The sequence below is a fragment of the Camelus dromedarius genome, chromosome 9 (assembly GCF_036321535.1).
Source record: "Camelus dromedarius isolate mCamDro1 chromosome 9, mCamDro1.pat, whole genome shotgun sequence".
Lineage (NCBI taxonomy): Eukaryota > Metazoa > Chordata > Mammalia > Artiodactyla > Camelidae > Camelus > Camelus dromedarius.
Window position 1 is genome coordinate 45,472,239 of NC_087444.1, and position 12,418 is coordinate 45,484,656.

The following is a 12,418-nucleotide window of genomic DNA, read 5'->3' on the forward strand; positions in this document are numbered from 1 at the left end:
GAGCAATGGGCCAAATCATGCTGGTAACTCCGGATCACGGTCTCAGCTCCAGCCCCTGATGAACGCCTCTTTCCTGCAAACTTGCTAGCTGGAAGGCTAAACCAGCTGGCTGGCTCCTCTGCATCTGACCTGAACAGCAAGCTCAGGGTCCAGACGGCCCCCTGCAGCCAGGCCCAATGTGAGGGCTCTGAGTTTGCCAACTCCTGCCCTTTCTACCAGCCGCCACCTCGTATCTGGCCTCAAGAACCCCTAATATTTTGGCCAAGAGGATTCCCAGAGGCCTGTGGGCACCTGAGACCCTGAGCTACTTGCTGAAGGAAGGGAACCCCATTTGGGACCCAGAACCACAGATCTCATGGGACCCCATACAGGAAGGTTAACCCCCATCTTCCAGGTGGGGAAACTAAAGTGGGATAAGGTTAGGCTGTCCGAAACCCAAGACCCAAGCCTCACTACTTTCCAGCCTTAGATCCCCTTAACAACCTCCTCTTAGAGTCAGTTCTGCTCCCACCAGAATCAGGACCCTGTCCTACTCTTGGTTCTAGCCTGTGTCTAGCAGTTCAAAGCCACTGAACAATAAACATAACAGTAACAACTTCATTTATTGAGCCCACACTATGTGTCAGGCACTGTTGTGAGTGCTTTGCTTTTATTATCTCTAATGTCGTGTCGCCCTACAGGAAGATGCTTCCTTTTCTGCACAAGGAAGCTAAAGCCCCTGGGAGGACGAGTGACTTGTCCAAGGCCACATTTCTGGGGAATGTCAGACTCAGATTCAAACTCAGTTCTGTCTGAACCTAAAGGCCATGCCTCTCTGATCAGCCGGACACATCTCAAACAGAAGCCATCATTTACAAAGGATAATTCACAGTGGCCTCTTCCCTGGCAGGGAGGCAGACACGGGGACCCAATCCATCTGTCTATTCCTCCCCAGAGACCAGCACAGGCCAGGTCCAAGACCACAGGAGCAGAGGGACAATCTAGGGACCCCGGAAAGACCCCTACTGCCCGACACTGCCTCCCTGTTTGAGAAGGTTCTGAACAAAGCCTTGGAATTTCCAAGAGTGGTTCTCCCCACCAGAAGCCACCTGCATCCGTGCATCCCAGCAGCTGGCTTATGGGAAAATGTTCAGACAGGCTGATCTTTCCCAGGAATTCATTCAGAAAATATTAGCCGGGGGCCTAAATGATTGGCACCTCTATCATTTCAAAACCTCCTCCAATCTGGGCCAGTGTGAACAGCTGGACTTGGAGGTTACCATGTTAATACTGGCACCAGAAGAGCACACAAGCTATCAAATAACAGGGCGTGTAAGTCCTGGCTTGGGTGCAGTGCTGAGCCAGGGCACTGAGAAGGACGGATCTTGGGGGTCATCCAAGCTCACCTCCAGCTGTAGCAGGGAATTTGAGCTCAGAGAGAGTGACAGAGATGGGATTTGAACTCGGGTCTTTTGGCTGCTTCTCCAATTACAGGCTATCCACCTGCCAACCTGCTTGCCCATCTCTGGGGCTAGCTTTATAGTTGCTGGATGAGGCTTGATCCACAGGGAGCAGCCAGGAGGTCTCAGCAGAGACAAAGACCGGAAGGGGCCAGCCGAGCATCCCCTGGAGGCCTGAGAAGAAAGTTGGAATAGGAGCTGCCTCGGACTCTGAGATGCAGGGCTGTACTGCTCCACTGTGCCAATCATGAACATCTCAGCCAGAAACAGAAATTCACTGGTATAACTTCCCTACCCGTAGCCAGCTAAGCAAGGTCTCCATAGCCTGGTCCCAACTTGCCTTTCCACCCTTACCTCTCTCAGCTTGCCCTTCAGCCAGCCTGCACTCCCGGTTTCTCAGATGCTCCCACCTACGTTCTCAGCTAGAATACCTCCTCCCTTCCCCAGGTTTGCTCGTGCCCCACCCATCCCAAGGAGCTGAGCGCCAACCACAACCCATCTCTCCTCTGAGTCCTTCTCAAGCAGCCCCTCCTCAGGCCTTTAGAGCACGTGGCACTTCTCCCATCCATTCCCCACATCTTCCTAAAGATGTGGCATAAGAAGCAGCTGCTACCTTTACTAAGGCTGGACTTCATGCCAGACCCTCCACGGGTATGATCGCATTTAGTCCTCACAGCAGCGCTCGGAGTTGAACACCACTATTTCCACTTGACAGATGAGGAAACTGAGAGATGCCCAATGTCACAGAGCCAGAATCTGGAACCCAGGACTCCACAGCCACAGCTCCCCATCTCTAGGTGCCAACCCCACCCACCACCAGCACATGCTGCCTCACTTTGTTCCTGCTCTGCCTGGATAGGCATTAGGTCTCTGAAGGTTTGGACCATTTCATTAATTTATTCATTCAATAGATGTTTGTAAGGAGAACTTCTATCACATTCCCAGGATCTAGGCCTTACCTTGGGCATTAGACATCCAGAGATGATAAAACCGCAGTCCCTACTCTCAGTGTGCCCCAGTCTGTTTGGACGACAGACCCACAAAGAGACAAATTACCAAATGACTCGGGATGGGTGATGTGCAGGGCTAGCAAGCCTAGGAGAGGGAGCTTCTGACCAGCTTCGCCTCAACACTGGAACATGTGACAAATCTGCTGTGTTTTGTGCCCTGGGTGCCTGGGACAGGTCACCTTGTATACAGCAGGCACTCTCAGTTGGTGGTGATGACCAAGTGAGCACACAGTGTCAGTGAAAGCCCTGGAATATCCATCTAGCTGATGTGTCCAGCTGGCCATCTGGGGTGCTTTTAGTTTCGACAAACACTTATAACAACAGAAATGACAGTGTAGCAGCGTGACAACGAAGCCCTTAGGTGACTAAAGCTCCTGACAGGCAGAAGTGGTGGTTAATACATCTAAGTGACCCCTGCAGAGCCCAGCACTGTGCCTCATGCAGAGAAGAACCCAATAAATATTGCTGATTAATGATAGCCCCTTCTGCTGTCTAGGGACACATAACCTTGGACAGTCATGGAGGACATGTTAGATGGAGTGTTCTAGGTTCTCTCAATCTGTCTTTCATTCCTAATCTCTTTGTCTGCTAAAAGGACAGAACATCTGCATTTCTTCTCTCCTTGGATCCAAAGGGCCAGGAGCCTTAAACCTGACCAGGACCTTTAAGAAGGGGCAGCAGCCAAACAAGGAAAAGTTTCCCCTCTGGATTGTCTGTTTCCCATGCCTCACCCAAAGCAAATGTCCAGAGTACATACCGAAGCAAATAGGTGGGTCCAGACACTAAGGGACTAGGTCATGAGCTTTCCCTTTACCCAGCCCCAAACCCTCATCCTGCCTCCCTCTGACGCCCTGGAGTCCTGAGCCAGCGCCCTGCCAGGCAGATGGCCCCATGGATAGAGAAAGGTTTCCAGAGTGGGGGCCCCCTTTGCCAACTTCTTCTTCTAGGTCATTTTCCCTGAGTTCCTTACAGGGTACTCCTGAGCTCATCCCAGCAAAAAGGGGAAGTTTGGGCAAAAGCTCTCAGGAAGGAGTTAGGGCTTAGGACCCAGTATCTTGCCCCCTGAGCTGCTTTGCCCAGGACTCTGCCCCGAGTGGGCTGTAGTTGATCTCTAGGCTCTCATTCCAGGGCAGGTGGGAATCGGGTCACCCAGCAGAGGGAGGCAGGAGAGAGGCTGGCTCTTGCACTGGAGTCTCCTCCAGGGTGGACTAGGGTCCTGGGGCCAGGACCCCAGGAGGCAGAGGTTTCATCCCAATCAACCAGGCCTCCTGCCTCAAGGACCCAGCCAGCTAGGGTACCTCTGACCCAATCCCACCTAGGCTGTGCGCCCTGGCCCCTCCGGCCAAACAACCACGAACTTGAGAATGGAATTCTCTCTACCACTGGCTTCTCTTTGCGTGTCTCTGTTCCAGGGTGTCTGTCCCTCAAAGCGCAGGGCCTCCCAAGTGTCTTCAGGGAACTCAAGTCCTCTATCGGAGTGCTGGGGTTAGAGTCACCGTGTGCCTGACTGTCACATCTCATACACTTCTGGCGCCCCTTCAAGAGCTCTCCAGATATACATCTCCTTTTCTGAGGACCATGAAAAGGTCAGGGTTCTTCACCCAACCTGGTGCCCTGGATTCTGTACAAGGTCATGCCTCGATTTCCCTCTTCCACAGGGGACTCCAATCCTTCATCCGTGAGCCCTGTCCTATCCCTTCCTGTGCCCCAGACTTGCCCTTCTTCCTCCTCTTCTCCGATGTATATCCCAGCTCCTCTCCCGGCCACCACTGCGGACCGCTAGCCTCCCAAGTCCAAACCCGCAGCCCATCATGGGGCTCACCGCCGCCGTTCTTGTAGCAGAGATAGGGGAAGCGCCACACGTTGGCCAGGTCTACCGCGAAGCCGACCACCGACAGCAGGAAGTCGATTTTCTTGCCCCAGGTCTCCCGGGGCTGCTCATCGCCGTCGCGGGACGCCAGGAGGCACTGGACGCCGTTGCGCTCTTTCACCACCAAGACTTCCGCAGCTTTGCGCTTTCGCGGGGGCTGCTCTGACCCCGGGCCCGCCCCGCTGTTCTCCGGCTGCACCTGCGGGTTCATCCGCGCCAGAAGCATGGGTGCGGCTGGCGAGGGACGTCAGCTGTATTGGGAGCACGCCGAGTCTGCTGGAATCAAAGAAAAAGATGTGGTCACTGGGCCTTTCTGCCCTGCCTGCGCCTCCTGAGACCTCCCAGGAGCGCCGGGACGCTGTGGTCGGCGCGCTCTGAGCAGACGCAGAGTTCCCAGAAAAGGGCGCACGTCTGTTGGAAAAATTTGGAGGCAGAGGTAGTGGCGCGCCAGACTGGGACAGAACTTAGGTGGAGACAGCCCCGGCCGCGCTGGGGACCCTGCTTGGGACCCTGCAACTCTTCCCTCATTAGCCCGCTCCCGCTCGCCCCAAACGGAGGGGTTTGGACACGCCGAGGCCGAGGTTTCACGAGGCGGTGACCTGGCCCAGGGCAGCAGGCTACCCCTACCCTCAGCTCGGGTCTGCGCCACCTCCAGCAGTCCCAGGAGTCTCCCCGGACACTTACACCCCTGCATTTCAAACTCGCTGGCACCCTAGCTTTGCACATCTCAGCCTGGGTCTCCCTGCACAGCTAGCCCGGTCCCGCGCGCAGGACGCACTCACGTGTCCGGCGGCGACGGGATCCCGGGTGCCGTGCGCCCTGCCTTCCTGCCCCGGACCCGCCTCGCCTCTCCAGGCTGTGGGGCGCGGGCTGGGGCTGGACTCCGCGGCGTGGCGCTCGGGCGCGGCGGAAGGAGCGCAGAAAGCGCGGGGCGGCCGGCGGGGCGCGGGCTGGCTGGTTCTGACCTCGCCGGGCGGAGGCTGGGCTGGTAATGTAGCCTGCGCCCCAGGTAACGCGCCGATTGCATTAACCCAGCGCCGAGCCCGCTCGGTCTGGAGCCTGTTAGCGCTAATGGAGACTGACAGCGCGGCCGGGGATGGGCAGGGGCGGGGGCGCGGCGCGGGCTCAGGGGACAGCGGGAGCCCCGCTCCCCGCGACTCGAGGGACCTGGGCGCCCATTCCCTTTCCAGCACACAATGGGACACCAGACTCAGCTCCCGGGGACACCAGGCTCTGACCTCCCACCACAGGAAGAGAACGAGACTCTCAGAACTAGGACCTCAGTCGCGTTTGAGAGGGGACCGGGAAGGGACCGGGGAGAGCAATGACAGTTCAGTACCAGCTCTATCATCCGCAGCAGGCCACTTAAACTGCCTGGCCAAAGTTTCTCCGTCAACAAAATGGGAATGTTCTGTTCAGTGCTTAGGACGGCAAACTGATGACTGGCGAGCCATGGGTGGGTTTTGGTGAGCTGGCTCAAATTAAAAGGTCGCAACCCAGCACTTATTCCTGCATATGTTTGTTACGGGCAAGTCGCAAGGCATTTGAGGTTGTGACCCCTGTTGTATGAGGCTTAAAATTGCTACTCATTCGCTTATTTATTCATTCATGCCCCACTTTGTTCAAGTGTTCTTACATGTGCCTATTATGTGCCAAGCACTGTTCTAGGTTTTGGGATACATTAGTGGGCAACTGACTCAAAAATCACTGATGTGATGGCATTTACAATCAGGGGGACTCAGGGAAAAACAAGAAACATAACAAATACATTATTATGTGGTATATCAGAATGTGATCTGTACTATGGGGTAAAAGTCAAGCAAGCTGAGGGGATGGGGAGTGCTGTGTGTGGGGAGGGTGCAGCTACAGTTCGACCAGGGAATTTGAGAAGAGACAGTGAAACAGGTAAAGGAAAAGAGTCATTTGGACCTGGTATTCATTCATTCATTTACCTATTGGTTAATTTATTCATTCATCAAGCAGAGGCTGATCACCTGCTATATGCCTGATCAGTGCTGGCTAGTGGAGCTATGGAGGTAGTCCTTGCCTTCAAGGAGCTCTCAGTCCAGTGTGTAAAGAGTCCATCACAACCCGTTGTGGTCAGGATTAGTTGTGACCACAGGGGTGTGGAAATTGAGTGTGGCTGAATTAGCAAGTAAGGGGTGGGGTGGTGATCCAAGAGGGCTTAATACAAGTGACAGCACTGAAGTAAGAAAGATAGGTAGGTACACTGACCTTTCTGTTCTTTAAACATTACAAGCTCAAACCCACCCCAGGACCTTTACACTTGCTGTTTCTGCTGCCTAAGTTGTTCAGGTCTCAGCTCAGTGGTCCTTTTCTGACCGCTCAAATTGAAAGTATACCCTTGCTCTCTCTCACATCACCCTATCACCCTATTTTATTCCTTTCATTACATCACTAATCCAGATTTATCTATGTGTTTATTGTATGTCTCCTCTTGGGTGGCATATAAGCTCCATGAAGGCAGGGACCTTGGCTGTCCTACACACTGCTATATTCCTAACATCTGGAACACACTAGAGCATCAATTATGTTAGGCAAATGAATTAATGGTGGTGCATGGGGTTGTTTAGAGCATCTCCATCAGAGCGGCCAGTATGACAGATGTCATCTGTGGAGGATGCAGAGAGAAGGGAAAGGGAAGACTAGTGGGGTGGTGGATCTGCCTGGACTTTTGGAGGCTGATGGTTGGAGGCAGAAGATCAAGGAAAGGATTGAGCAGAGGTTTCAGGAGAAAAGCCTGGAACTACACCCATCAAGGATGTTCGTCTCCTCTGACCCGTGCACCATTTTGACAAGCCTGTGAGGAAAGCACGAATGTAATCATCTTTCCATTTTGGGGGTCAAGAAACTGTGGCTCTGAGGTCTCAGAGGTTGGAGGTGACAGAGTTGAAGTGAGAACCCAGGTCTCCCAGCTCCCAGCCCCTGTCTTCTCCACCAGCTTATGGATGGAGGCACTCAGAATCTCTCTAGGAGTCACGTTCCCCTCCTCTCTTCTACCTCATATCCCATCCATCTGGTCCTGAGAATTCCACCTTTAAATGCCCTACAAACTCCCACCATCCCATGGCTGCAGCATCCCCACACAGGGTCCCCACCCATCCATCACCTTTCACTGCAGCAGCCTCCTGGCTGGTCACCCCATGCCCAGTATCTTTCCAGCCACATGATAGTCACCAGCTGCCAGAGCCTTTTCTAAAACTCAAGTCTGATCACCTCACTCTCCTGCCTAAAACTCCTCTAAGAGACAACACGTCAACGTGATTTAATTAACCCTGGATTTGAGGTAATTCAATTTTCTCCTTTATACTTCTCTTCATCTGCCAACTTTTCTTCAATGGGCATTTGATACTTCTGCAATCAGAAAAAAATAACCCATAATTTCTTAAAATCTTCCAATCTTTCTAAGATAATATCTACATACCTTCAACAGTACAGACAAGACTCTGCCTGTCTGTTTACCCACATCTCTTGCTATTCTAATTCTCTCCTCATTGTCCCTGAAATTCCTTTCCTATCTCCAAAATATGCTTTATTCTTCAGCAATGTGAGAGATACTCAACTATTAGTGGTTCCTCGGGGACCTGGTGCCTTTTTACACCTCTAGATTTTTTTTTTTTTACACCTCTAGATTTTTAAATAGCCTTTCCATCTTCCTCTTGTCTACCTGGAGAACTCCTATTCATCCTTTAAAACCTCAGATGTCTCCTCCACTGTAAAGCCTTCCCTGATAACCACCTCCCACAACAGAGTAAACGCCTCCTTTATACTGCTTTGTATATTTGTCTAGTACTTTATCTGTGTGACTTCCCCATCAGGGATGAGGACAGTGCCTGATCTATCCTGTTACGCAGCTTGCGCTCCAGAAATATGTACAAAACAGAACTAGGAGAGATCTCAATCGCTGGTTTGGTTTGGTGTCTTTGGTTGGGGTTTTTTAATGTTGGATCCTTCCGGAACTAGAACCTGAAACAAAAATTTGAATTCAAGTAGTTTATTTAGGAGGCAATCCTGGAAGCACTGACAGAGAGGTGGGGAGGTAAGAAAGGAAAGGAAACCAGTTGAGGGGACATTAAGGAGCAGTTATGGTTGTGGGCAGCTGGTGTTCAGTCCTGCTGGGAACCTCTTGAAGACAGCATTGATCTTGCCTCAGAGCCGTCCCCCCACCCCCCACTCCCAGGATGCTCCCAGGATGCTAACGTTCCAGCATTTCCAGCCTGCCTGGTGGGCTGAGCAAACTCCCATGAGAGTCCCAGGTACTGGCAGTAGGAAGCTGGTGGGCTGGGTCTGCGTTGGCAGGAAAACTAGGCGTCAAGGGGTGTGGGTGGGGTGCTGGAAGCGTTTGCTACAGGGATGGAGGGAAGCCCTCCCCATGCACATCATGGGTGCCAATCAGCAAATCCTGAGAGTGCCACCTTGTGGTTTCAAAGACTTCTGGAGGACAGCAGTTTGGACACTAGCCTGGGTCTGGGCTGAAGGGGAAGGTGTCTCTCTCCATCTCTGGCCCCAGACTCCCTGCCCTCAGTTCCAAGAGCCATGGGGCCATGTGGCTTCTCTCTGTGCTCTGCATCCTACCCTTCCAGGTGGCCTGAGGGCCAGGCGGCGGAGCATTATCAGAGCTAACGTGATCCCTGGGGAGGCGTCACTTCCACTTACCATGGCACTTGGTGACACAGGCCATGGGCACAAGGCTGGTGCTGTCAGTCCAGCTCTGGTCATCTCCCCAAGGACACCAAGACCCTGACACACAAAGGCTAGTCTGGAGGATATTTGGAATCCAGAAGACTGGGTCCTGGAAGTGTCCGGAGGATACTATCCGAACCTGCAGCTCCATTGCCCTGATGGGGAAACTAAGGCCAGAGAGGAGGAGAGGTTCGCCCATATATTCCTCCTTTCATCCTTCTCTCTCTCCATCCCTCCCTCACTCCTTTTCCCCCTTCTTTCTCTTTTCCACTTATTTGTGTGTGTGTGTGTGTGTGTGTGTGTGTGTGTGTGTGTGGTTTTTTATTTTTTTCTTTCTTTCTATCAGGGCCTTGGACCTCTGTCCTTGCCATGACCTGTCCTGGGTCGTCGGTCACTGGTATAGGTTACACTGCATTTACAGATAACAAAAAGTGCCCTCAATAAAAGACTCCTATGATTTGTTTCTGGGATCTTTATTCTGCTCCATTGGTCTGTTTTCTGTGTCCAAGCAAGACCACGTTGTCGCAATGAACACTGCTTTCCAGGTACGAGCTTTCAGTCATAAGATGACTCAGTTCTGGGGATATAAAATATAGCATGGTGACTACAGCCAGCAACAAACACTCTATCGTATGTTTGAAATTTGCAGAGAGTAGATCTTTTCTGTGTCACCACACACACAAAAGGTAACCATGTTGGGTGATGGATGTGTTAATTAACTTAATTATGGTAACCACAGCACAGCGTATCTGTATATCAAATTATAACATCATACACTTTAAATATACACAATTTTTTGGTAAATTATACCCCAATAAAGCTGGAAAAACAAACAACATTGCCTAATAGTAAGTATTCCTATTGGATGGGGCAAGACTCTCCAGCTCTTTTTCTCTGGAATTGTCTTGGCAATGCTCTTCCCTACAAATTTCACAATCAGCCTACTGAGTTCCATGAAAAATCCCATTGGAATTTCACCTGTGATTACATTGAATCTATAGATCAATTTGGGGAGAATTGACTTTTTTTTTTTTTTAATGGTATTCAGCCTTCTTATCCAAGAAAACAGGACTTTTCTGTTGTGTATCTTTAATGTACACAGTATTTAAAATGGAGTTTTAGGGGACTTGCAGATCCTTGCACAGACTCCATCTCCGAATCCCTGATATCACTGCCCACTAGTGTCTGTGCTCTTTTCTTTTTCCCAGTGGTGTCACCAGTACTACACATGGACCCAAATGATTCTTTCAGCTACTTTCCCTCCCACTTCCCACGTGTCTCTCTGGCCATCTGATATCTATTCCTAGAAAACTTACCAAGTTAAGCTTTCTCTGCGGACTGAAGAGGCAGAATGGCTAAAAGCATGAATTTAGGAGCCATATTGTATGAATTTGAATCCTGGCTCCAGACTTACTATCTGTGAAATCTTGGCCAAGTTCCGCTACTCCTCCCGTGTCTCAGTTTCCTCATCTGTAAAATGGGTAAAATGGTGATAAGAAATAGGACTTACCCCATCCCAAAGCTTGTTGAGAGGATTAAATGAATAAATACATGTAAAGCACTTATAACAGTGGTACAGCATACATGTTACTTCTTGCTATTGTTTCAAAAAGTTTAATATCTCCATGTCTGTGGGAGGCAGGGATCTTCGGAATTTTTAGCTAGGTTTATCTGACTTCAAATATAGGTTTGTATAACAACTATGAGTGTGGAATTGGAGTTTTTAAAAAGCTGGATGGGTTCAAAACCTTATTTCACCATTTACCTGCTGGGTGACTTTGGTTTCTGAGCCTCAGTTTTCCCACCTGTAAATTGGGTATAACACACCTGTTAAATTAGACCATCAATGGGAAAGACTTGGATGATACTCATAGGAAGGGATTCCTTTGTCAAGGCTTCGTGTTGTCAGTTGCATTCACATCCTTGAAGGTCATCGGTTTCTTGCTAGAGTTCTGTTGCCTCTTTTCCTCTTTTCCAGCTCCTGCTAATCTAGCAGATTGTTCAAAGTGCAGATTCCTGGGTCTGGCCCCAGAAATTTAGAGTCAGTGGATCTGCAGTGGGGACCAAGAATCTGAATGTATATGGCATGTTTAATGCCTTTTAAAATATGTATATAAATAATTCCAGTATTATATGACTCATAACCATGGTCCCAGGTTGAGGATGGCTGAAGTGATTTCCACTGTCATTGCCCCACCTGAGAGCCTTCTTTCCCTATCACTTGGGGCTTCTTCCTTTTGCTCTGGATACACTTAGCAAAAAACACACAGCCACTTCCTGGCTGAGCTGTCTTCTCCCTGGGAGGGGTGAACGGGTGCCCTCTAGGGCACAGAAGGGAGAAAAGCCGCTTCCTGCTCATTGTCTAAGGGACCGTTGCAGAGTTACCAGGAGCAGCAGTAAGGTAACTTAGCAGAGCAGATATGTGGGATGGGCAAGGGGACGGAGGTGGGGACTGCATCCTCATCAAGCTGATCTCCATGAGGCCACAACATGGGGTTGTCCACAATGAAGCCAAGGGCTGTGGGATCTGCCCCCAGTCTGGGCTGGTCCTGCTCTGCCCTTGTGCCCAGGAACCTGCATTTAATAAGCCACTTAGTGATGGCAGCGCAGGCGAGACCACACACAGAGAACACCTGCCCAAAGCACATCCTTACAAAGCCTGCCTCTTCCTAGGACTGTACCCTTGACCCCCAAGATGAAAGCTGAGTAGTTCTAGGGCAGAGTCAGGGGAACTATGGAGCAAGGCTCAGGGTAGTGATTTTCTGTCCTTCTTTATGGTAAACACTGTTACCAAGTCCAAACTCTGCTCACTGCAGGACAGGCCAATAAGAGGTGTTGGAGCAAGGAATGCCAGCTGTCCACGTAGGTCAGGTCATGGTGTTCCTGTAAACGTCCAACAAGGCAAATGTTATTCTCTGTTCTGTAACTTTTTTGTCTCTATACCAATGGGAAAGTGTTATACTCTTAAAGGTCAGAACCTTCAGAATGGGCTATCCTGTATATTTCAGGCTATCTACAACATTCTTTTATAAAAGGTGCAGAACCAGTATGACTGCTCATAGGAAACAGAGCACAGGGTTAGAGCTAAAGGAACAGATCTAATATGGAGTCAGACTTGTTCTTCCCTAGAACAACACCATCACCCTCCCCTCTTAGTTTCTCGAGATCCCTGCCCCTTGGCCTCCTTTCCTTTCACAGGCGGGCATAGTGGCACTCAGCTTTCATACCAACTACTTGGAGCATCATATCCTGGCTCTGTGGTTTATTAGCTGTGTCCACCTGGGCTGCTCTGTGCCTCGGTTTTCTCTTCTGTACAATGGGGCTCATCATAGCACTTCTCTCATAGGGTAGCTGTAAAGCTTAAATGCATCATGGTTGTGAAACTCTTCATGTTG

At 50.6% G+C, this 12,418-nt stretch overlaps 1 protein-coding gene across 2 annotated transcripts in view; it reads right to left on the reverse strand.

Moving 5' to 3' along the window:
* Positions 1 to 5,149, reverse strand: part of SLC6A2 (solute carrier family 6 member 2) — a 39,900-nt gene extending 34,751 nt beyond the window's left edge. The window contains exons 1-2 of one of the 2 annotated variants that reach the window (XM_031458421.2): positions 5,102 to 5,149; positions 4,272 to 4,592 (exon numbers count right to left, since the gene is read on the reverse strand). In XM_031458421.2, coding sequence (XP_031314281.1) covers positions 4,272 to 4,545 — 274 coding nt within the window. In that variant the 5' untranslated portion in view covers positions 4,546 to 4,592; positions 5,102 to 5,149. Of the gene's footprint in view, positions 1 to 4,271; positions 4,596 to 5,101 lie in introns of both variants that reach the window. The other variant, XM_031458423.2, reaches the window with a different exon arrangement.
* Positions 5,150 to 12,418: the final 7,269 nt, after the last annotated feature.